The sequence below is a fragment of the Balearica regulorum genome, chromosome 2 (genome assembly GCF_011004875.1).
Source record: "Balearica regulorum gibbericeps isolate bBalReg1 chromosome 2, bBalReg1.pri, whole genome shotgun sequence".
Taxonomy (NCBI): domain Eukaryota; kingdom Metazoa; phylum Chordata; class Aves; order Gruiformes; family Gruidae; genus Balearica; species Balearica regulorum.
This window is the reverse complement of record NC_046185.1, coordinates 72,171,221-72,196,626: the sequence shown is the minus strand read 5'-3', so window position 1 is coordinate 72,196,626 and position 25,406 is coordinate 72,171,221. Positions and strand designations below refer to the sequence as shown.

Sequence of the window (25,406 nt, the reverse complement as noted above, 5' to 3'; positions counted from 1 at the left end):
TGTCACAAGTTAATTGAAAATTGCTTACAATTCATGTACCCCACCCATCACCTCAAAAACTCAGATATAGGTTAAAAAAGAAAATTTTAAACATCTACTATAAACTGAAGTGTTATAGAACTTTGCATATCATAAGTAATGGGCAAACTAGAAAACAAGAACTGTTATCTGTTCTTCCTGAAACAAAATAAACCCCACCCTCCCATGCCCTCAGCATTAAATCTACTACACATGTTCAAAACCGACTCAGTGTTAATACAAAACTTCCAACCAGAGACTTAGGGCACGCAGGCAGCTTAATCACTGAACTTCCCTATTTTTTAATCATTGCGTCTGATTAATCAAAGGATCAGAAAAGGAGAAAAAATGCAATAGGCAAGTAATTCAAGCAACAAAGGACTGAAAAAAAGAATCTAAGGTGCAAATAAACCAACTGCCATCTTTGTACTAGTTTATACTCTGGCTGTATTTTGGAGTTGTGGGCTGTGTATAACAGAAACCATTTGTTACGAGCCTCGCATCAAGCTGTCAATTCCAAACACATTTAATACAAAGAGTTACATCTCTGCCAAGCTGCAGAGATGGGAAAGGAGGGCTTTACACATTCTTAGTTCATGGAAGCAAATATCAAAACAGAAGTTACCTGGTTTGTTCTTGCTGAAGTGTGTTAGGATCAGGTATAAAAAACCTTACGCGAAAACGAAGGGTGCAGGGAAAACCTCCTGCAATATTTTAGAAGAGCAAATCAATTTTTTGTTTAAAGAAAAACACGCCCAAGGATTTTACTTCTATACTTATAGAAAAATTACCACATAGAAATCTCATGTGTTTTTCTCATGAAAATAAAAGAAACCACGAGAACTCTCTCCTGATCCCCCAACAGAAACTATGAGAACAAAACACTCTCAAATATTGTGATGCTTTCATTTAAAGTACTTTGTATATGCTAATTTACATAAAAGGCATTACTTAATTATCTTTGCCTCACAGATATTAGAAGAGAAAAAAGGAGCAAACATATTTGAAGCATCTCAACTGAGATAATGCTCAACTCTATCTTACTTATAAAACCAAGAAATTAACAGAAGTTCACTGTGTTAACTTCATGTATTTTTATTTCAATTCATACACAATCTACAGCATATGGTAGAAATAAGAGAGCTGAAAAACATAGCTCAAGTTTCACAGCACAAATCGGGACAGTGTCACTCAGTCCGAATCTGCTCTCTGGCAGGCTCGTGCTGGCCAGCCTGTCTTTCTGGGTAAGCATTCTGTGTTACCCAAAGCTGTTTATAAACAAGACATACTAAAACAACACAGGCACTTGGAAGTGTGCAGTGTTGGGGTTTTTTTGTTTAGTTGTTGTTAAAAACAAGCATAAAGTTATTTTTTTCTTATTCTACTTGAGACGTGAAACTGGCTCCACTTCCCTCGATCAAAACCCCTCTTCTGTATCTTCCCTGTCAGGAGGGATTTACTGGCACCACGATAAGAGTACTGCTTTCATGGCCACGATGTCCAACACTGTTCAGAAGGCAGGTTCAGATGATATTCCAGCATCAAGGTTAGTGACCTATGGGGTCTTATTAGCACTCAGGTAGCAGTAAGAGATGTAGAAAGCTCTGCTGAAAAACTGGCAGAGATAAGACTTGCTGCTCTTAAAGAAAATCTACCATCTGGACACACTAATTTACAAGAAATGTATTTATTCCAGTCACAAGAACACAGACAAGCAAGACTACACAGTTACAAGCAAGATATTAAAAACAAGTCTTACCTTTTAACTGTTTTCTAATAGGTTTGTTTGGTTCAAGCCATCGCTGTGAAATGAAAAACTATTAGATGGATTAAAAATATTCACAAATAAATACTGTTTATTTATGTGTATGTGTGTGCATGTATATGTGTGTATACATACAGGTGTATGAATATATGTGTGCATATATGTATACACATATATACACGCACACACATCTATTATTTACTATACTTACAGGCGAATCTACTGAAGTTTCATTTTGTTGTAAACCAAAATATTCCTTCTCCGTCACACCCAATTGGTTATAGGTCATATCCAACAAAATCTGTCCAGTGTCTTGTTTCTGAAAACAAGAAAACTTTAGAAGTGAAACTCTGCAACACTAACACATTTTAAGATACAATTACTTGGAATTAATTTGTTTTTTAAAAAAATATAACTCACAAATAAAAATAGCTGCTCATCCATTGGTTCAAAGTTTCTCAGTAATAAGAACTTTAATCTGATAAAAGTTTTGTGGTGTTTTTTTTTTTTTTTAAAAAAGAAGCTTTCTTTCCAAAATACATCAGGCATGTGAAATTGCATAATATGAATTGACATGAACTCGAGCCCTTGAGGTCAGTCCAGCAGTTCAATTTTAAGCAGACGAGCTCTCCCCTGACAGCAGTCTTTAGGAGCAATGCCGTTCTCCGGAGCTGTACCCTGCAAGGATGGCTGACTGCCACATGGGGCTGCTCTGGCCCCTGCTGTCACCACCAAAGCGGCGCGCTCTGCTTCCACATCAGCTGTCAAAACTCAAAGTATATACCGGGATGGGGAGGAAAAAAAAGGAGGAGGATGCTGTGCTCCAGCCATAAGATCCTGTACTTCAGCTCGAACTCCCACCCGCCCCTCAGCCTCCACATGCTCAGCTGCCATTTAGCCACCCCCACTTTCTGCCTAGACGTGTCCCTCAAGGTGAGTGTCACAGAAGAACAGGGAATTACACAGGCAACGGAGATCCAGAAGCGTAAGCACAGTATAATTTTCCCCAAACCAAACAAGTATCTCCATTCCACGGCACTGTGGAGAGCAGATTAACCAACTTTTCCCATGGAACACTGTGAACCAATTCCATTAAAAAAAAACCCAACCACAAAAACAAACAAACAAAATCCCCTCAATAAGACTGCAATCCTAAACATGCTAATACATAATAAATAGCTTGCAAAGCTGTATGGCATTTCAGGTCTAGATTTTTTATATACAAAATTGCTGGACAGAACAAAAATCAGGCCAGTTCGCTTGGTATCTTGTCTATGCAAAAAATTATAGCAAACTAATTTTTCACATCATCTTCTAAATCTCACTCCTAAAAGCAGAAATAAACTGCACACATACAAATTAAAAAAAGTTTACCACAGGAAAAGTATTTAGGCTGCAAAAGAGAAGCACTTTGTTCTGAAACAAATTTCTTAAAAATTAAGTTCTGATTTCTTAAACAAATTTCTTCATTTCTTAAAAAAAAATCTCTTGAAACAAAGGACTTAGTGTATAAGCATGATAATGACCACATTTTTGTGGATGGCCCCAGTCTTACTCAGTGCATAGAAGTTCTCACTTAATAAGCCAAGAACACAATGTTGTATTCAATTTGCTTTGTCTAGACCTTGTTTTACACAACACTCAAGTCCTGTTCAGAAGACAGATTTATCTTTTTTTTTCAAACAGGGTACCAGACTGTTGTAATTGAATGCTTTAAATTGTAACATATTCCATAGTCTTTCCTTATCTCATAAAAGCATTCTTCCTATTTAAAAGATGGGAAAAGAAGAAAAAAGATTCAAGCAAAAGACACCCACTTGAGGACCTTATTCTGGAGGACGGAATATTACCCAACACTTCCTACTGCTAGAGCAGAACTCCTAGTAGGTCATTTGTGATTTGAATGCTTAGTGTTTCTACATCAGGCTGCAGATGCAAGGTCAGGTAACAGCCAGCTATTGGCCTCCTGTGAAAAGCTGTGTCCATTTTTCTAGAGCAAAGCCACATATGAAGAAAACAATGTAGGCTACACTTGACTGTCTTATGTATGAGACTACCCTTTCCCCTCCAGCAGTCTCCCATCTTGTTTAACTTCCACAACAAACAGCTGTCACAATAAAAGCGTGTCCAATTGAAGTCTGTACAGCCATCAAAAAGCAGCAGCTCTGTCCCCTCCTCCTTCCCCAGCTGCACAGTCCTACTCCCTTCCTTTCCAACAGGCTGCTGTTCCTTGGGATATTCAAACCACGGCACTGATCAAACAAAATTTTTTTTCTGAAATAGTGTAGACCTAGATCCAGCTTAGAAACCGAAATCTCAGTGACAGGTAAGGACCACGTGACCAAGCATTCCTTGTCACGCACAGCCACAGTGCCGTGCATCCGTCAGGCAGTTCTGTCCAGCACCATCAATGAGGTGGGCTCCGCTATGAAAACTGAGATTTGCTATCAGAGATTATCCATATAGGTACACAAGAGGGCCTATGAAAACAGCAGATGCCACCTTAACCCTCTGAAATAACAGGCATTTCCTGGTGTGAACACATTCATTTTTAGCACTGCCTTACTGTACATACCATATTCATTTCCCCAGGGTTGTGTTTTTATAAGCAGAATGTTAAAACACTTTCAAGTGACATCATGTCACACCTGCACAACTGAGAAGCCTAATTGCACATCTATGATGCATAATTCTGACATGAGCTAAATGAGTAACTGAAGTTATACTGTGACCAAAAGCAGTAATTAATTACAGGGGATAAGACATACACTTTATTGAAAGAAAGTGTTCAGGCACCTCAGGTTTCATTACAAATGGGGCAGGAGAAGACCACAGAGGGCAGATTCTTCTGCTAATTTTCTCTCTGAGTTTCAACATTTCTGACTCCCTTCAGTCTCCTTTCTTTGTAACAGCATTATCTCCTAATTCCCTTCTCATTTTTCATGCTTCTGGTCCTTCACCCTAATTCAGATGCCTTCACCCTTGCACAACTGCATCTCCCCTCTCTCCCCAGCACACATGAACTGCTAAGCCTCTTCACTGCTTCCCTGTAAAGACAAGGAAGGTCCCTGCTACAACATTCTTGCTCAGCAGTTGCAGTTCTCTTTGCAATGTTCCCATGGGTCTCCCAACCCTAAACCCAGCTGCTCAGCCAGTACTAGTCTCCTCCACCTACATACCCACTATTTCCTCCTCCTCTTCCTCCTTTCCACATTTCTTATCAAAAGCAATTTCCAAAACTACTTTTCCGTGGCTCCAGTTCTTGCTCCCTGGTATTAAAAACACAAAGTTTCTTCCACAGTGCCTAGATCAAGCACCCACTCCAGAAATCTAAACTAAGTGCAAAATGTCATTTTAAATGGTTAAAGTTTCCTTTCCTGAAGCTGCAGGTTTTTATTATTTTTCCTCAAGAAAAATCTATATTTACTCAGCTTTGGCTTTGTTTAAAAAAAAACACCTGAATTATTTTTCAGCCTATACACCTAAAAATAAAGTTACGACACAGCTCAGGCTGCCCAATCTTCAATCTATGTTGCACATTAACAGCTTTGAGATCTAGGTGTAAAGTGAGGCAGGCTAAACACGTCATATCACTGCTTTTGTATTTTGACATCCATTCCAATACAGTCCATAGACACAGTGTACTCTACTACTACTACAATGTGTCAAGTGCTTTACAAGACATTGTATTTTCATTCTGCTCTGCCACAGGAAGAGGGCAAAACAACATGAATAGCACCCAGCTAAACTGGGCATTAGAACCAAGCTCTCCTTAACTCTCTCAACCACTACAGCAAGTAGTTAAGACATTCTTAATAAAGCTCTTGCCTTTCTACAATGAGATTTAAAAAAAATTATGCACTTTTCAAACTAGCCTATTCTATTGCAATGACACAAGCTCTTAAGATATCTTTAGAATTTTAAAGTTTTTGCTACTAAAAAGAAACATTTCCAAGAGGTTTGCTTGTTTCCACCCTGAAATTACCAGTTATTTCATGTTCCTGACATTTACCAATCCTTATTCTGAACTGTTAAAAGCTTTACAACCACCACCTCATAACCACACACCATTCACCTCCATTTAAATCTGCCTTGAAATATATTTCACCTTGTGTTGGATAGGTGAAAAATTGATATTTAAACCAGACATAACCAACGCCTATTACATTCAGCCTGTGCCACAACAATTTCCTGCTGTATTTCGGGAATTTAGATTAGCCAAGTTTAATTTCCAGTAAGCTACATGATTTTGAAGAGAAAGAACCCCTTCATTAAGAACTGCATAAGTAGATGAAGACTGTTAGTTCTTTGGAGTGGAGGGTAAATACACAAGTAATCCTTTTCAGTTTAACTTCTACAAGGTAAGTGGTACAAAGCGACACTTTATAAGGACAGCACAACATATAGCACATCTCCCTGTCCCTCTCCTCTGTAAGAGCTTTGCCCCCACTTTCTGGCAATGGTAACCTCACAGTTAAGCACCACCTAAGCTTTTGCAAATTCAGTCTCACTTCAGACACAATACCCGTTGCCCCTCATAGAATCATAGAATGGTTTGGGTTGGAAGGGACCTCAAAGATCATCTAGTTCCAACCCCCCTGACATGGGCAGGGACACCCTCCACTAGACCACGTTGCCCAAAGCCCCATCCAACCTGGCCTTGAACACTTCCAGGGAGGGGGCAGCCACAACCTCTCTGGGCAGCCTGTTCCAGTACCTCACCACCCTCATAGGGAAGAATTTCTTTCTAACATCTAATCTAAATCGACCCTCCTTCAGCTTAAACCCATTACCCCTTGTCCTGTCACTACACTCCCCCATAAACAGTCCCTCTCCAGCTTTCCTGTAGGCCCCTTCAGGTACTGGCAGGCCACAATTAGATCTCCCCGGAGCCTTCTCTTCTCCAGGCTGAACAATCCCAACTCTCTCAGCCTGTCCTCATAGGAGAGGTGCTCCAGCCCTCTCATCAGCTTCGTGGCCCTCCTCTGGACTCTCTCCAACAGCTCCATGTCTCTCCTGTACTGGGGCCCCCAGAGCTGGATGCACTACTCCAGGTGGGGTCTCACAAGGGCGGAGTAGAGGGGCTGGATCACCTCCCTCGACCTGCTGGTCACACCTCTTTTGATGCAGCCCAGGACACAGTTGGCTTTCTGGGCTGCAAGCGCACGCTGCTGGCTCATGTTGAACTTCTTGTCCACCAACACCCCCAAGTCCTTCTCCTCGGGGCTGCTTTCAATCCATTCCTCGCCCAGCCTATAGTCGTGCTTGGGATTGCGCCAACGCATGTGCAGGACCTTGCACTTGGCCTTGTTGAACTTCAAGCAGTTCACATAGGCCCACCTCTCCAGCCTGTCAAGGTCCCTCTGGATGGCATCCCTTCCCTCCAGCGTGTCAACCACACCACAGAGCTTGGTGTTATCAGCAAACTTGCTGAGGGTGCACTCGATCCCACTGTCCATGTCATGGACAAAGATGTTGAACAGTGACAGTCCCAGTACCAAACCCTGAGGAATGCCACTCGTCACCGTTCTCCACTTGGACATTGAGCCGTTGACCACAACTCTTTGAGTGTGACCATCCAGCCAATTCCTTATCCACCGAGTGGTCCATCCATCGAATCCATGTCTGTCCAATTTAGAGACAAGGATGTTGTGTGGGACAGTGTCAAATGCTTTGTACAAGTACAGGTAGATGACGTCAGCTGCCCTTCCCTTATCCACTGACGCTGTAACCCCATCATAGAAGGCCACCAAGTTTGTCAGGCACGATTTGCCCTTAGTGAAGCCGTGTTGGCTGTCACCAATCACCTCCTTGTTTTCCATGTGCCTGAGCATAGTCTCCAGGAGGGTCTGCTCCATGATCTTGCCAGGCACAGAGGTGAGACTGACCAGCCGGTAGTTCCCTGGGTCTTCCTTTTTACCCTTCTTAAAAATGGGGGTTATGTTGTTTCCCCTTTTCCAGTCAGTAGGAACTTTGCTGGACTGCCAGGACTTCTCAAATATGGCCACTTCATCCGCCAATTCCCTCAAGACCCGTGGATGCATCTCATCAGGTCCCATGGACTTGTGCACCTTCAGGTTCCTTAGATATTCTCAAATCTGATCTTCTCTTACAGTGGGCGGTTCTGCATTCTCCCAGTCCCTGCCTTCTGTGACCTGGGCAGTGTGGCTCAAGCACTTGCCAGTGAAGACTGAGGCAAAGAAGTCGTTGAGTACCTCAGCCTTCTCCATATCCTGGGTAACCAGCTTGCCCACTTCATTCTGGAGGGGACCCACGTTTTCCCTCGTCCTCCTTTTATCACTAACGTACCTATAGAAGCTTGTCTTGTTGTCCTTGACATCCCTGGCCAGACTAATTTCTATCAGGGCTTTGGCTTTCCTAACCTGATCCCTGGCTGCTCAGACAGTTTCATGTGCTGTTTGAGGCCATTCTTTCCTAATTTAGCCTGTAACAGTCATCCACCACCAAACACTGTGTCCTTTGGTCTCAATATGCCTATGAGCTTGAACAAAGTGCTGTATTTTCTTTTAATTTCCACACTAATTTTACACTAATTTATTTGCTTTTCTGCTAACTCTGTCCTTTTCTCTTCCTGGAATTTATTTACTCACCTGATGCTCTTACTCAGAGCATGCAAGATTTTCTTTAGCTAGAACAAACAGAACAACCTCTTCTTTCCCTAAGTCCAGACTTTTGCAGAGCATCCTAGCTGTACTTTCTATGCCTGCCAGACTGGAACTTCCCTCTTTTGTCTGTGAGTAGCCAGGATCCACACATGGCATTCCCCGCAGGGTGGCCTTGATGCCAAGACTAACACTGTTAATACTTCCTTGACATCGGCTGGTGCATAGTAGTGCTCACCTTTTTCAGAACGTTAACACATGAGCAGCTCAGCCTGCAAACTGCCAGTGTTCTCCTCCTCTATTGTTTGCAACTGAAAATTGAGCTTTAAAAAACCCATTACCTCATCTTATGAAAGCTATTAGTTTACACTACTGACTTGCATCACTGCAGTTACTCCTTGTTCAAGATAACCTATCTGCTACCTCATATTCTTATATCTTGTTATTGTTAATAATGCCTCAAACCTTACATTTTTCATTTACTGAAAAAGATTCAGTAGCAACATGTTAATGAAATTTGGCAGTCAAGAACTCTATTAATGTCCTTGCACCGTTTAAAATCTCCTTTTCAGCAAGATCTACTGCCACCTTGGGCCAACTCCCTGCCCATCCCATAGCGCTTCCAGATTCCATACACCCCAGCACAGTATTTTCCTATATAAAGGTCATACAAAATATTTATCCAAGCCCACAGAGTTTTGACCCACTGCATTTCCTCTGCCTCAAAAATGACATAAAACAAACACATATGTGATGTTAGTCATTCCAGTTCTAACTTTGGAAAAATCTCCCCTTCACTAATCCTTTCCTTCAGCATTTATGATGAAGTCAGGCCTCACGAAGGGCTAAGACTAACAAGCCTGCTGTAGGTCAGATCACTTTCTCACTGTCCTCAAAAGCATCAAATTTCATACTGTCTTACTGGTTTCCAGTCATAGAGTATACTGATCTGCCTCAATAAAAAAACTAAATATTTGTTGCCAGCCTGAAACTTCAGTTCTTTCAACACGCAGGGACACAGCTGAGCACTAAACTGTCTTGCACTATGAAACAATACCGTAGGAAAACTTAGTGACAAAGATCCAACAATTCTGCGTCATTGCATTTTACTATGAATGGTTTGAAATTATAAAAAAACCTCACACCCACAATCAAAAAGAACCTTTAAGACTTGTATCTCTGTTCATTATTTTCAACATAGCAATAGTAATTGTTGGTGTTAATTGTAACAACCGTGCTCCTTCTCAAATACTGAAAGAAGGAACTTAGCTGAGATGGTGCAGAAGGAAAAACACACACCTTACAATTTGAATTTCAAGTAATGCAACTTTTCTCACTACTACTGCCTAATCATTTTATTTCTAGAAGGAAACCTTATTACTAAAAACCAACTAGACTAAAAGAAAAAAAATCACAGGTAGTAAGACATAAGCGTCAACTCAGAAAGACAATGCAATACAGAAGTGATCTGACACTGTAAGTTTTATCCCTTCAAAAGCTGGTTTACTGGAAATTGAGAGGCATACTTCCCAAGTGGTCATTCCTGGTAAATGAGTCAAAGTAGAGCAATAATGGAAAATTCCTACATGTTTATACCAAAAGTTACAAATAAATTGGCATTATTGCTCAACATACACCTATTAAACACACCCAAACATGGTATGTGAGCACATTCTGTATATATTAGAATGACGACTAACATTTTCCCCATGTGGAAAGCTCATGCATTACAGTCTTAGAACAAGACAGAGGCAATAACATCAGAGACAGAAGTGAATTAACTCTATCACAAAATGCAAACACCTGAAATTTATTGGGAGGCTTCAAGAAAACCTGGATGTAATTAAAATCAAGTGTAACACGCAGTACCAAGTGCAATCAAGTCTTTGTTTCAAGTGTGTTTACAAAAGAAGAACGTTTCCACCTAGTAGCTTATGCGCACCTTCTATTCTTTTCCTGGACTTTGGACGTGTTCCATCTAAATATGGAAGCACATAATGGAGGAAAAAAAAGAAAGGGCATTTCAGCCTTGTGGAGTTAACATACATTTCCATTTGGACTGTAAGCAATGTAGTAGAATGTGTCTATCTGTACTCTCACATGAACTTTCTTGATAACAATGACCTAAGAACAGCACGCACCACAAGTTATACTGATGGTATCAAAGAGTTACTCAATACAAATTTCAGATTCACCAAAACTGTAGTATAAACACCTTTGAATAAAAACAATGAACAAAACCCCCTATCACTTCACTACTCTGCCAAAGCCAAAATCCAGGAGAAAAATGGCACTGCTCTCTTGAAATTAAGTCTTTATTTACAGTTGGTCAGGCTACTGCTATTCTTTAGGACAAGTGCTTAATAAGAACAAATTTGCAGGAATCAAATTATGCAGCTCTCTTCAGGTTTCTCAATAGATAGAAAGTTGCCCAGATTATTTCAATGTCAAAAATCCACCTTACTTCTTCCTTTGCCCTGTTTTAGGATATTTGGTTTTCATTCACACTGTTACAGATACAACCACTGGGAAAAGAAAGTACCATCTTGCAGAATGATAGAGACTTACAGCTGTAACTTTGAAAGTTTCATAAGCCTGTGCAGTTTGCTAACAGAGTTTGATGAAAATCAGCTGTGTGGGCTCTAAGAAGATCCTGGTGCTATAGAATGAAAAGAAAATCATATCTCTATTATCCCTGTTGTCTAAAAGGTTCACTATTTGGAGATACCATCTCCATAATTTTAAAGATGTCACTTAGAACTAGTTCAAAATTTCAAAATACATAAGTTGGTTTTTTCAGTGTGTCAATAGGTTGTAAGTTTAGACTATTTAATCTATCACCATTGTATTAAATTTAAATCTACCTCAAATTGAATAGTCTTGAGCAACTGTGTAGTGCTGACAAGATATGAGAAATGACAACTTAGAAATATCTATTTGCTTGAACTCAAAACAAATTTCAAGTTTCTTCTTACCCTTGATGTTTCTTTTCTTTGACGTTATTTTTCTATACAATCCCCCTATGCCTTTGAAAGAAAGAAATCCTCTTGCATTAAGAATTCTGTGTTCGGATAGGTGGTACGTGACAAAGCAATGCTCAGTATCTTTCAGTCTGTTGTCATTAGAATGAAAGCAGTCTCCGATTCCATTTATGCTACTAAATGGACTAAGGACAAGCTTTGAGTACTCTGCTTTTCCCCATTCACTTTTCACTCTTTGTGGTAGAAAAATATAATCCTGTCTATGACCATAAAGCATACTTATGTATACATGAATATTAGCCTAATATTAGATCAAAGTGTAGCATATATCCAAATTTAAGAGTTTCCATAAGTCAGAACCAGGTACCACTAGCCCACAAACATACAACCCTGAAAAATCCCCAATTTTAATTTTCCACTGATACACTGAAGTTCTTTTAAAGAGAAAACACTACACCCTATGCTTTAAGAGGTGAGCCTGATCAGTCCCAATTCTCCAAACTCCGACAAGAGAGAAAAATTGAATAGATTTAAGCAATAACAGTAAAAAACGAGAAAGTAAAGAACTAGAAAACATATTTACAACACTCACAAGATATAGCATGTCTTTTTATCCATGTTATCTTGTATCTATGTCTAGTCATTTCAGAAAGCACCTTCAATTTAATAATGTACTACTACATTATTAAATACATTGCTGTTAATTTGTCTTATGGATAATCATGCCATGTGATATGCATATTTAATTTCTTAAAAATATAGAATTATCAATTGGCCTGGCATCCAAAAATGAAGAAAGTATGGAGCAAAGTCATACGTATAAATCAACGTCTTAATATGAGAAACAGGTTCTCTAAAGTAACACACAGACTTCACTAGTGGGGAAAGTCTGTTCAGAGCAAAGCTTATTTTCCTTCAATACATGCCGAGCTGATTCCCAGCCTGGCCACAGACCTGAGTTACTCTTCGCTTGTAGACATAAACCTGAATGAGGCTGGCAATTAAAACAGAAACATATGCACAGTCAGGCACAAACTTCACAAAGCTGAATATTTCCGCTAATGTAAGCGGAACTTGGATATAAGTTTTCTGCAACTGGCTTCAAACTCCGTTGAGAATTGGACCCCACGACACAACCAGAGTGTAGCAAAGCCTGTTCTTCAGCAGACATCAAGGCCAGATAATCAGGAAGAGACATCCTGGCAGACAAGGGCAGACTCCCTCAGTACTGGTATGAAAGCTCAGTACTTGAGGAACATAAGTCTTCTGGTAAACCTCTTACTTGCATTAGCCCATAACGTAGTGGGGTAGCCACGTTCCCTGCTTCTTTTCAATAAAGCAATAATGGGTCCTGTATTGTCCCTACGGCAGTTCAGCATTACAGCAGCAGTAAAGGAGTTCCTTCTGATTCCTGGGTGAATGAGGTGACCAGCAAGGATAGCCTGGGGGCAGTCTGAAGGCAGGGAGAAAAATCAGCTGGATACAGAGTTTCAAGATGGTTCACATTTATCGTATTGCACTCACTGCTTAGAGGAGGAAATAAGAAGCAAACTTAAACTTGTACAGTGCTGGACTTTAGGTCAAGTGCTAAATCTAAACCTGTGTAAAAATGTGTTTACAAAAAAAGCATACTACTATGCATGAAGAGCGTGGCCAGCAGGTCGAGGGAGGTTATCCTCCCCCGCTACTCTGCCCTGCTAAGGCCACGTCTGCAATATTGTGTCCAGTTCCGGGCTCCCCGCTTCAAGAAAGACAAGGAACTACTGGAGAGAGTCCAGCGGAGGGCTACAAAGACCACTAGGGGACTGGAGCATCTCTCGTACGAGGAAAGGCTGAGAGAGCTGGGTCGGTTTAGCCTGGAGAAGAGAAGACTGGGAGGGGAATCTCATCAACCCCTACAAACACCTAAAGAGTGGACGTCCAGAGGAAGGGGCCAGACTCTTCTCAACGGTGACCAGAGTGACAGGACAAGGGGCAACGGGCACAAACTGGAAAACAGGAAGTTCCATCTCAACATGAGAAAAAACTTCCTTCCTCTGAGGGTGACAGAGCACTGGAACAGCCTGCCCAGAGAAGTTGCAGAGTCTCTTTCTCTCGAGATACTCCAAACCCACCTGGACGCAATCCCGCGCAACAAGCTCTAGGTGATCCTGCTCCAGCAGGGCGTTTGGACTAGACGATCTCCAGAGGTCCCTTCCAAGCCCTACCGCTCTGTGAATCTGTGAATTGGGAGACCGTGGGAGCCTGTGTCACGGGCCTTGCTGAAGTCAGAGTAAATGGCAGGCCCTGCTCCCCCCTCGTCCCACTAGGACAGCCACCTCCTCAAAGCAAGGCTCACGTTGGTGGCAGCACAACTCGTCCTTGGCGAAGCTGTGCTGGGTGTTCCCAGATGTCACCTAGTCCGTCGCGTGCCTCCAACTGACCTTCTGGCACATGTCTGAGAAGGGCAAGAGCTTCTTCCTGGAAGCCTGCCGGAAGGCTCCGGGAGAGCTCTTTCTCGGAATGGGTAGGCAAAAGCCATGAGCAGCTTTGTCCTTCGTACTAGTGAACAGAGCAAGGGTGCACCTCAGACTGAACCCACCCCCACCTACAGGTCCCAAGGACCTCCCTCGGCAGCCTCCGGCAGGCTCCCTGCGTTGCGCTGGCACAGCAGCTCGATGGAAGCCAGGCCCTCTCCTCCCCTCTGCCTGGGGTTCCACGCAGAAGAGATGATGGCACCTCTCCACGCTCCAGGGGCAGGGCCGGGTGGCGGCAAAGGAAAGAAGGGCTCACACCACACTTGGCAATCCACAACTGCTTTATGGGGTGCTGGCAGACCTTGTGCAGCCCAGCTGGGCCTCCCTTTCTCATGCCACCAGCGGGACGTCCAGATGCTTTGGCCCCTCCCAGCCACTGTCGAGCGCGGGGGGGCTGTGCCACTTGCAGGGCGCCGGGTCGGTGGGGGTCACTGAGGACCTCCGACCTTCCTGGAATGTTGTTGCCACCATCTTGTCGAGGGGAACCCGGGCACAAGATGAGGAGGGGGCTGGAGCCCAGGGCTCACGAGGCGAGGTGGGGGGCGGTCCCTGTGCCCAAGGGGCAGCCTTTCTCTGGGGCAAGCACGATGGCAGGTGGGAGCCAGCCCCTGGAAAGGGGCCCTCCGCCCTCACGACCCTCCTCCTTCACTCACATTTGGGCATCTTTCAGGCCACGGGGCCCCCACGCCCAAAACTGCCATATTGGGACGCACGCATCAGCCACGCTCACAATCGACATCACAATGGCAGCCTGCTGCTCGGGGCCTATAAAAAGAGGGGCCCCTGCAGCTGGCCCACAGTTTGCCGAGCTTTGAGGCCCTCAGATGCCAAGCATGCTTGGAAGGAAGAGGAGCCGGAGCAGCGACGCCGATGGCTGCCCACCTCGGAGTGGGACACCGCAGAACCGCTTCCCGCAGCCGCAGGGGAGCAATGCACCTCCCAGGAGGAGGAAGCGGAGGCAGCGGAGGAGGAGGAGGAGGAACCAAATTGCACCTCCTACCACAAGCACAACTGACCTCGCTTCGCTGATCACGGCCATGCAGCACATGGCTGTAAGCCCAGCAGGGAACGCCGCCGGGCCCAAGCGTGTCTGCCTGCCAGGCAGCACCCAGAGCAGCGAGGCGGGCGGCTGCCCACCACAGAACGCCGTCCAGCCAAAGCGGGTCTGCCGGCAAGGGACCAGCTGGAGCAGCAAGGCGGGTGGCTGCCCACCGCGGAAGACCACCCAGACCAAGCGGGTCTGCCAGCCAGGGAGCAGCCGGAGCAGCGAGGCGGGTGGCTGCCCACCACAGAACGCCGCCCACACAAAGCGGGTCTGCCAGCCAGGCACCAGCCGGAGCAGCGAGGCAGGTGGCTGCCCACAACGGAATGCCATCAAGCGAAAGCAGGCCTGCCTGCCAGGGAGCAGCCGCGGCAGCAAGGCGGGTGGCTGCCCACCGCAGAACGCCATCCAGACCAAGCGGGTCTGCCTGCCAGGGAGCAGCCGGGGCAGCGAGGCGGGTGACTGCCCACCTCTGCGCGGGACAGCACAGAGATGGTTCCCGCAACCGCCAAACAGGAAGGCGCCTCCCAGGAGCCTGAAGATGGTGCAGCAGTGGAAGAGGAACACCACCGCTCGTGCCAGGAGACTCATCGCCCGCGCTCATATGACCCGCGTCAGCCAGCGCTCGGCTGCGGCCACGCAGGGCGGCAGCCTGGAGCGCTGGCGTGCCTACCTGCTCAGGCATATTTTGGGGACCGGGCCTGACAGACCACCAAAAGACAAGGTGGAGCCCACGGAGGTGGATCCACCACAGCACGGAGTGGGGCCGACACCTCTTAATCCACCAGACAACAGCGTGGAGCCCATGGAGGTGGATCCACCTCAATAACAATCATCCCTGGCAGCGGGTCCACCTGCCTCAGGGGTCACCTGGCAGTACCCCAACCATCCAGGCTCCTTTGCGTCAGACTGTGCCAAAAGCGTCGCAGGAGCGCCCGGGCGGATCCCTACCGGCGGCTCAGCCTCCGCACCTTCATGACTGGACAATAAACAACAACAAAAGATTAAAACCCCTTTTGTCCTCTCTTATTCGGCACTTTGGCAACTGCCTCTGCACTCCTGTGTCCCCTCCCGGTCTCTGTCTTGGAGTAGGAGGCTCTTTTTGGAAACTTTCTGCTTCCGTGCCCACCTTGGTGCTTTGGCGGTGCCTTACATTCCGGGCTTTTGAGGCTGTAACAGCAATAACTTGATACTAGCATTTGAAATGGACTAAAATCATCACCACAACGCCATGGAACCCTAGGAATTTCTTGTTGCCAAATTATCGGTCGCGTTCCAGTGCCAGGTAAAATTACAGAGGCCATTCTGGGAGTTACTGACAAACACTTGAGAGACAATGCAGTCATTGGTCATAGCCAACACGGGTTCACAAGGGGAAAGTCCTGTTTAACTGAAGACAAACTCTACGGACATCCCGCAGGCCCACCTGCAACATCTCCCACCAAGAAACCGTTCTTTTGCTGACTGCCAAGGGTTGCGTGGGCCCTTCTTTTCCCATCCCCCCACCACCCCCGCCCCTCCTGAAGAGGTGCCATCTCTCCCGCACTGAGCCCCAAGGGGGAAGAGAGGAGAGGGCCTGGCTTCCATCGAGCTGCTGCCTTCCCCAGATGCCAAGGGACATCCCCATCAGCTGTCCTGCCTTCCCCACATGGGAAGGGACGCCCACAACCTTGCGGAAGGCGGCCTGGCCCACTACCACCCAGGCCCTTACTTCAGACCATCACTGCTCTGCAAATCCACATTTGGCATTCCCCTTTAAAAATGAATTACTCATTCATAGCTCTAATGACCACCAAATCTGTTTCTTCATGGTTCCCATAACATACAGAAGACCTTTTTCCAGTTATAATCTGCATCCCATGATTTTATGACATTTCAGTTGCTTGTACTTTCAAGAAAATTAAAATAGTACTTTATAAATCTATTTCATAACCAGTAAGTCTGCAATTTGTAATGGCAAAGCTACATCTTCAACATCTTTTGGAAATCACATGCCTCAGGGTCCCAGACTTAATCTTCAGCTTTCAAACCAATTTCTACATATGTTAAAAAAGTAATTTTCCAAACTTACATTGACTTTGAAGCTTTGTACTGAGCCATCCAAAAAGTGGACGTTGCAGATGATCTCCGATCGGGTTTTCTCTTTTGGTAGTTCTGATACTCGTATGTTATTTATCCTCCCACCTAAGGCTCGTAAACGGGAGTTCATAACTATTGCTGAATAACCTATAAAACAAAAATTATGTTTAAGAACAGTTCTTATGATTCACCATATTTCATCTATGTTTTTTTCACAGAAACCCACAACATGAAGAGCTCATTAGACCCCAAATATCTGTAGTAACAAATGCTTCTTATAGCAAAGAATAAGTTGTAAAATTAGCACGTTTGAAACCTGAACATAAATGCATATATGTAGAGGGACTTCCATGTTCTAAATATGAACATTCTTAAGAGGATCACAGGTAACCCCTACAATGTATACTTAGGTTAGGCATGGGCCATTGCTTTAGTTTAAATCAGTAAAAAATCCGAACACCTACTATAAAGCAGGAAGGTAATGTCAAGACAAGTTTTTATCATGTGTAACTCGTTAATCCCTCACTCCTTTATAGATTTCCTACATATTTCCATATTTACCATACAAGTTTCAATACAATAAAACAATTCTGTTTGCTCTCAACTGACAAAACAGTCTTGAGTTAATGCAGATCACGTTCTGTCAAATGGCATTTTGTTTCAGGAATATATTACAAACACCGTATGTAAGGCAACCAGAAGTAACATTAAAAGCATGTCAATATTTTACAGCCTAGCATACATAAATTCATGAAGGCAGAAATTTGTATCTGAGAAGAACATTATACCAAAGAAAAAAAAAGTTTTGTTGGAGCTTTTTTTCTTTCTTTGAAAAAACATCAACACCACCAATACTCTGAAAATCAGTTTTCACAAACTAACAAAAAACACATCGAAACCCCACCCCAAACAGAAAAAAACCCCATTCATTGAAATAAGAGATGAATTAAATACAGTGAAGCCTGTAAACATTGCAAGCCTCTCTTCACTGGATCAGTTTACCAATTAACATCACAGCATATAAAGCCAGTTGGCAAGCAATGCAGAGGATAGTTTTCCAGGTTAATTACCATACCAATTACCAAATCATACCTCACTTATTAGAGGCTAGCTACAAAGAGACTTGCATAATATGAGTGTTTCCTAGACTGCTGGCCAAGGTAGACATGACCAACGTCAGGACTATTTTGCAATCTCCCCTTATTTGTCTATCTACCTTAAAACGTAGACTGGCTTTTCTTTCAAGGAGCTAAACTGAACAATGTAGAATAAAAATCACTCAAAATTCTGAGACATCATGTCTACTCACACATCACTACAAAAAGCAAACGTGCAATGCATGAAGAGCAAAATTGTATAGAGCACCAAAGGCAACAAAGCAGCGCAGTGATCCATCCTCACATAACAATGTGTAATCTATACTTAGAAGCAGCTAAAACAATTCCCTTCTCACAGAAAACTCAGAAATCAGACACACAAAAGCATTCAACACGTAGTCTCTCATACTTTTTTTTTGTCAGCCAGTTGATAGTTTGCTATTGTGTTCTTTCTAAAATCAAAATGTAAGACTCATTTATTTAGCCAGCAGATTGCATTTTTTCCTAGGAGATAAGCAGTATTTTCCCATTCCTTCCCAAAGGTATGTTTTTTTGGCTTTGTTTGTTTGCTTTGGCTTTGTTTTCTTTTGTTTTTAAAGGAGGGGAAAAAAAGAAGAGGTGAACTTTAGGCGATTTCTGAACAGTATTTCCATATATTCCACTATATACTACTATTGCTTTGAAATTGTTCTTGATATACAGTCTGCAGTTAATCACAATATGTTAATTTTCTATTTTTTTTAATCCACAAAATGGGCTTTCTTATTCAGGAATGGTTGTTGCTAAATAAAACATGCAGCTATTTAATTATCAAGGACATACAAAAAGGTGAAGACAGATTACAACTGTATACGAAGCCTTCAATCTCACATTCTCTCATTTTCTGGCAGCTAAATTTTAAACTATTTATTCAGCACTGTGTTCACCTTTTCCAAAAAAGCCAGGCGACTATGTGAACTGTACTGCAGTCTTTTCTCTCCTTTCTGCCCTCAGAGGTCAAAACACCTTTCCACTTGCAGAAATAGCTCTCTACCTAGTAGTCCACTGATGGGTAAAAGGAGGAAGTTATTCTTCGCTGTGGGCCAGCCACTAGATGAGAAAGAAGGTTTTTGGTAACCAGATTCAAAGCTTCATCAGCCTAGCCTTCAGGGCTCAGTCTGCATTGTGATGCTCAACACTCCTGGAGCTTACAGACTTATCTGCTCTTGGGAAAAACACTATGTGACCCTTCTGCTCATACTTCCCAACCTTTCTCACCTGCCGCCTCCAATGCTTCCTATCTTACACTTCCACCGTTCCCTTTTTCTAGCTATGTTCTACTTCTCTTCCAACTTAGCTAGGCCTTCAGCAGAGAGCAACATTAACAGGAGACTCCAGCACTCAGCTCCTGATCTGCCTGGAGAAAGCAAAAAAACCGCAGTCAGCCCCTGCACTCCTAGTGCAGAACGTGCTGCAGGTCAAGCCATGCTTAGAGACCCTGCAGAAATTTTGATCTCTAATCCTCATCACTCTCCAGCAGAACATTATTTTTTCAAGTGTTACTATATAGCTAGATCTTGCTACTCACTTGTTCAAGCTTCAAATATAGAAGCCAATAAAATAGCATCAATAGCATTTTTATACATACTACGCTTGCTCTCCAGAAAAAAAGAAGAAAAAAGGAAAAAACCCAAACTCTTTTATAACTGAGAAAATAAACCTGAATAAACAAATTGATGGGTTTTTCTAACTGACTGTGTATAGCAGCACCGGTAATTACAGGTTCATTTCATATCAAGGTCCGTCTCTGTAGAAGGCCTAGCATGTCACCTGGATAACCTAGCCCACGCTTGAGGTAGGTTTGGTAAACTAGGTTTAATTTTCAGATTATGGTCCCCTATGTTCTTCATAGCTTCAACCCCTAACATTTCTTCTCCACTTATGTATCAATTTCTACATTAAATTCAACCATTGCCCCCACTAAACCACATTATACTCTCTAAACCCAAACCCAGGTTTCCATCGAACGCTGTCAACTAGACACAAGAGATGACAGGAATTTCAACCTAAAGCTGTCTGCGACAAGGATGAAATTCCATTTTGAAGTTTTTCACAAAATAACGAGAATTGTGAATGCTCTTGAAGAGATGGTACAATACACATTGTTATTGCTGAACTTCCACGTGCCCCAGCTGAAGTCAGATCTGCTCTTTTCTATGCCATAAACCTGTTAACAGTTTGTCTCCCAACTTCCATAGAAACTATCCAAGAACTAACAGTAACATGTACACACATACTGCTGTTCATTATAAAATCAGAGAGGTGCTTAGTTTTAGATTAAAGTTACAGTTGTTTTTTTATGCTAGTTCTTCACAGTTACATTTGGTTTAGTATCTTCAGGTTATACGCTGGATGCCCCAACTGAAATAGTAGCTAGCAAGTTCATCACAAGAAATTCAAATCTGGTAGTGTGACCAATTTGCATTGAGTTTACGAATGAATATTTGTAAAAAACTGAGCAATTACAATTTTATGTAAAATCAAACCAGTAACACAGTCAGAGTTCATGGCTGGCGTTTACAGCGTGCAAAGAGCCCCAGCTGAGGCTGTCCCTGACAGAGCCAGCTGACCATGGAAACTCTGCCAAGGCTGGGATAAACGGCCAAGTGTTTGGATGCCACAGCCATTAGTCAACTGGAGCTCAAATGGCCTAATCAAGCCCCAGGAAACTGCCACCAGCTGGGAGTCCTGAGCAGAGAAAGCCCGACTCTCGACTTCCCACCTACATGGCCTTCAATGTTACTCAGCAGCACAGCTCCTGAAGGAGCTATTTCACACCACAGGCACCCGCCTCAGTCATTCGGCCCGTCCTAGCTTAATGTCCCCTTCGCTCAGCACGTCTGTACAGAAACACCTTTGCAAATCCCAAGTCTAAAGGGCAAGAGAATGAGAACAGAAGAGAGGTGAGCAGCTGAGTAGTGGAGGGTGTCCCCGCCCATAGCAGGGGGGTTGGAACTAGTTGATCTTTGAGGTCCCTTCCAACCCAAACCAGTCTATGAGTTGTTAGCACCTGCTCTACTCCTTTTCTTCCATATATGACCCGTGTTTAAAACTGCATTTTAAATAAGCCCAGATCACTGAGATGGCTTATCAACACCAGTGCGATATAAAGGGGTAAGTGGAACCTGTGATGGCAGCTGGTTTTGGGATAGGCAGAGGGTCACTGAGAGCTCAGGCAAGACCAGATGCTGGCTATGAACACCAGCCATCAGCCTCCAGCCCTGAGCAACCACGATCAGCCACCTCATGCAAATCCTAGCTCCCCGCTTTGTAGCCTTGGGCAGAAAGCTAATTCACAAAACAAACCAACAAAAAACTGTAAGTCAAATTTAAACTATTCACTTGTTGATAATGTTAAAATAATTATTGCCCTTTTCCTAAAATAAGCATCTCAAATCTAGAAAGTTGAGAGTTAAAAACCAAACAAAATGACCCCCAAAACACAGTTATTTTCACCCTAAGGTATAAAACAAACACGTGGAATTCTATCCCATCATCAAACCATGCAACAGGCTTACAGGAGCAACAAATACAGCCACAGAAGTTAATGTTTTCCAAGTACATTCAACACATTTCTGGATAAGTTCAGTTACGCATGCCTTCTCCTCCAATAACACTGCAGTCAAGTAGAACAAAAATAACGTGTTTTTCCTCATCTTTTGTATTAAGAACTGACTTTTAAAAATACTTTTTCCATACCAGCATTTAATTTCCTTCCAACTTGCTTAAGAACTGCTGGTAAAGAAACTTATGACCTGATTCTCTGTATAACTACCATTAACATGTTTGTTATCAAGGAATTAAATCAAGAGCAGATTTGCTGAGTATGAACTCAAGGACCTTCTACATATAATCAGACCATATATGACTGTGAACAGTTAGTGCAGTTTTTTTAAATAAATCATTCATTACCACCACTTCATTGGGTAAGTGGGGATATTTCTACTCCTGCAAGTAGGTACGCTCATGTTTCTGCTATAAGGGGACTACTGCACTCTAAGTGTTCTCAGAGTTTCTTTACACTCATGACTGAAAATATGTAGTTCCATGCTGGGCTCTTGAACATCGTAAATATTGCAGAATCTGTGGGTATGTTATTTATGAAAGGATAGTGCTTCTAACTTATTTCCATTGTATGAGCAACCACCCCTGACAACAAAGGGAAAAACTGTAGTACTAAAGACATGGCCAAGTCTTGCATGTCCTTCCCCTAACAGTTACATTTTATGGTTACCTATTGCTTTATTTAAAAGATATGAAATAAAGTAAATGGGAATACAATGAGGTACCAAAAATTAAAGGTGTCTTTCTATCAATGTACAGACCTAAGACAACCAACACAAATGCTCTTCAGCATGCATCAGCTTTCCGTATTTGCTGGTTAAAATAATCTCCCACATAACAATCAGAAAAGAACAACCCTAATGAAACTGAAATTTTTGTAGTAATCTATATTCTGACTATTCTTCCCATGTAGTTAAGAATTATTTACATACCTCAAACCCATATCTATCATCAATGCATCTTAATCAGGGTTAAATTATGCAGCCAGATTTTCCAAATATAATACTCAAGTTTAATTCAACACCTATGAAAACTAGCTTCTGTTTTCAGCTTCTGCAGAGGAAATGCTTCATCTTTTCTACGTTCCCAACGAGAAACTAGATGTCTCCCCATTAACATAAAATTCAACTCTTAATACTTTGCAGGAAAATCCCATGAGGTATTTCACCACAATACAATATTTGCAAGCTTCCATACAAATTACGGGGCATTACTAAAGCAACAACCAAAGTAAAAGATAAACTTCATTTTGAGCAATGCATGCAGGTTATCCCTTGCTCCTTATCTATAGTTATTTCCCACAAACTTTTCCTGACATATTCATCATAAATTATATAGAAAGTAAATTTGGAAGGCAGAAGTATCACAACATGATGAAACTTCGCAGCACTTGAAAAAAATCAATTAAACTATAAATATAGAACACGCATTAAAGCCTTAGATGATTAAGCTTTACAGTTTATGGTGTAAAAATACCTCCAAACTGAGATACAAAGAATAGAAGACTTCTTGCAGCATCTTACTTAGAACTGGAATAAAGGTTAATATCCACATTGAAAGTTTGTGTGTGTGCAGACTCACACAGAATCTCCAAAGCAGTAGTTGCAAGTTTTCCAACCATAACTCTTCAGACAGCAATATCATTATAATAGAAGCTTTTTACCCCAAAATTAAAATCAACATTAAAAAAAATAAAGATTCAGCTTTCTTATATTTGCTTCCAGTGGCTAACATCTGTGATATATTCCAGCACAGCAAAATCATTTACCTGTCATATAAATAATGAGTAGGTCTAGCAAAGCATTCTGAGAATATGTTCATCAAAAATTGCATGAACAAGGTTTCAGTGATTCTAGTTATCACCATAAATTTTCCAGGAAAACAGACCTTACAGACAGAGACTCTTTACAGAAAATGAGTCCATTAAGTGGGGGGGGGGGGGGGGGGGGGGAAATATTAAGCATAGGCATTTTGAAGGCATACCCTAAATAAGTATGAAAATAATGATATTAACATATATTCTTGCACATATTGCCAGCCCAATATTTATCAGAACCAGTACAGAACAGAGTAAAGGAAAAAAATTCTTCCATAGTAAAATATAATGATACTACTTCTTCATCTAACAGCTCTTTATGCTGGAGTTGATCCACAAATAAGCCTTCAGGGTAATCTCTATTTGCTTATTTAGAATGTACTTAAAAGCATTTTAGTTTCAATGAAGGTAGTTATGAGGAAAAAAGCCTTGATTTAAAAACAAAAAACAAACTACAAGTAATTTTGAACACTTTCCTTTGCTAACCTCTACAAAATTGGAACCTAACTTTTTATTTTACTTCTAAAAGCCATTAAGTAGTCAAACTGGATTGTTCCTATGTCTAGAAATCAGGTACCTACCTACCGCTCTGTAGTCATTGCCTCTAAAAAGAAAATCCAATATATACAGTTGAATAAATTAAAAAAATCCCCACACCACTACAAGAGGTTAGGTGCTCGATTAGTGCAGAAGATTAAGTGTTTTGCAAGCCTTCTCTGCACTTCATCCAGCTTTCCATCATAGAAGAGAAGGCTCCGGGGAGACCTCATAGCAGCCTTCCAGTACCTAAAGGGGCCTACAGGAAAGCTGGAGAGGGACTGTTTACAAGCACATGGAGTGATGGGACAAGAGGTAATGGCCTTAAACTGGCAAAGGCTAGGTTTACATTAGATGTCAGAAAGAAATTCTTTACTGTGAGGGTGGTGAGGTACTGGAACAGGTTGCTCAGAGAAGCTGTGGCTGCCCCCTCCCTGGAAGTGTTCAAGGCCAGGCTAGATGGGGCTTTGGGCAACCCTAGTGGAGGGTGTCCCTGCCCATGGCAGGGGGGTTGGGACGAGATGGTCTTTAAGGTCCCTTCCAACCCAGGCCATTCTATGATATCTCCAGCAAAGTCATATTGCAAAGTGTTTTCAAGAGAAATTCAGCTATTTTGAACTCTGGATTCAGCAAGACCACACATGAATGTCAAAGATGGACTGGAAGAGGTGTGCAAAAGAGAAAATAACCCTGAGTTTTAATTCTAGAATTACACTATATCTTGATGGACATGTCCCTAAGATCCCACTAAGCCAATAACATAGTGAAGGTAATGCAAGTACTGTGAGAAGCTGCAAATACCTGGTACCAACAAGCCGTGCAGCACAGTAAGCCACCCACTCCTAATACAATTCCACTGCCTGGTACATACGTACACCCATGCAGCTGGACTGGGGACAACACTTCTGTAAGGGACCACCCAGTCTCTCAATGGATGGCAGAGAGGGACTTGATAAAAGACTCAGTGCTCTCAAAATACTGCATAGGTGTAACAGAAAAGGCTTTACTCTCTTCAGACCGTTAATTATACATTAATATTGGTTAAGTTACAGAAAGTAGAGCTGCACTTAGTGACAGTTGCAACACTAAGATAAATATTCCTTTTTCAAGGAAAATTCATGTCAAATGTTTGTTCTCTCTACATATTATATATACACACATATTCATTCTGAGACAAGTTTGAGAGATAAAGACTCTACTTCAACTTTTCAGAGATCCTTCTTCTGCTTCCCCCTCCTCTTTTCAAAAGGTTTGCATTACCTGTATCCTACAGATTTTTGTCTGTAGAGCCTTACAGTGTGCACAGCTTCAGGCATACCAACAGTCCTT

The 25,406-nt window shown here is 42.5% G+C and overlaps 1 protein-coding gene across 4 annotated transcripts in view; it reads right to left on the bottom strand.

Moving 5' to 3' along the window:
* Window positions 1-25,406, bottom strand: part of PTPN3 (protein tyrosine phosphatase non-receptor type 3) — a 178,781-nt gene that overhangs the window by 90,952 nt on the left and 62,423 nt on the right. For 2 of the 4 annotated variants that reach the window (XM_075744676.1, XM_075744678.1), the window contains exons 2-5: window positions 17,017-17,171; window positions 1,995-2,102; window positions 1,778-1,820; window positions 644-722 (exon numbers count right to left, since the gene is read on the bottom strand). In XM_075744676.1, coding sequence (XP_075600791.1) covers window positions 644-722; window positions 1,778-1,820; window positions 1,995-2,102; window positions 17,017-17,171 — 385 coding nt within the window. Of the gene's footprint in view, window positions 1-643; window positions 723-1,777; window positions 1,836-1,994; window positions 2,103-17,016; window positions 17,172-25,406 lie in introns of all 4 variants that reach the window. The other 2 variants (XM_075744677.1, XM_075744680.1) reach the window with 1 other exon arrangement.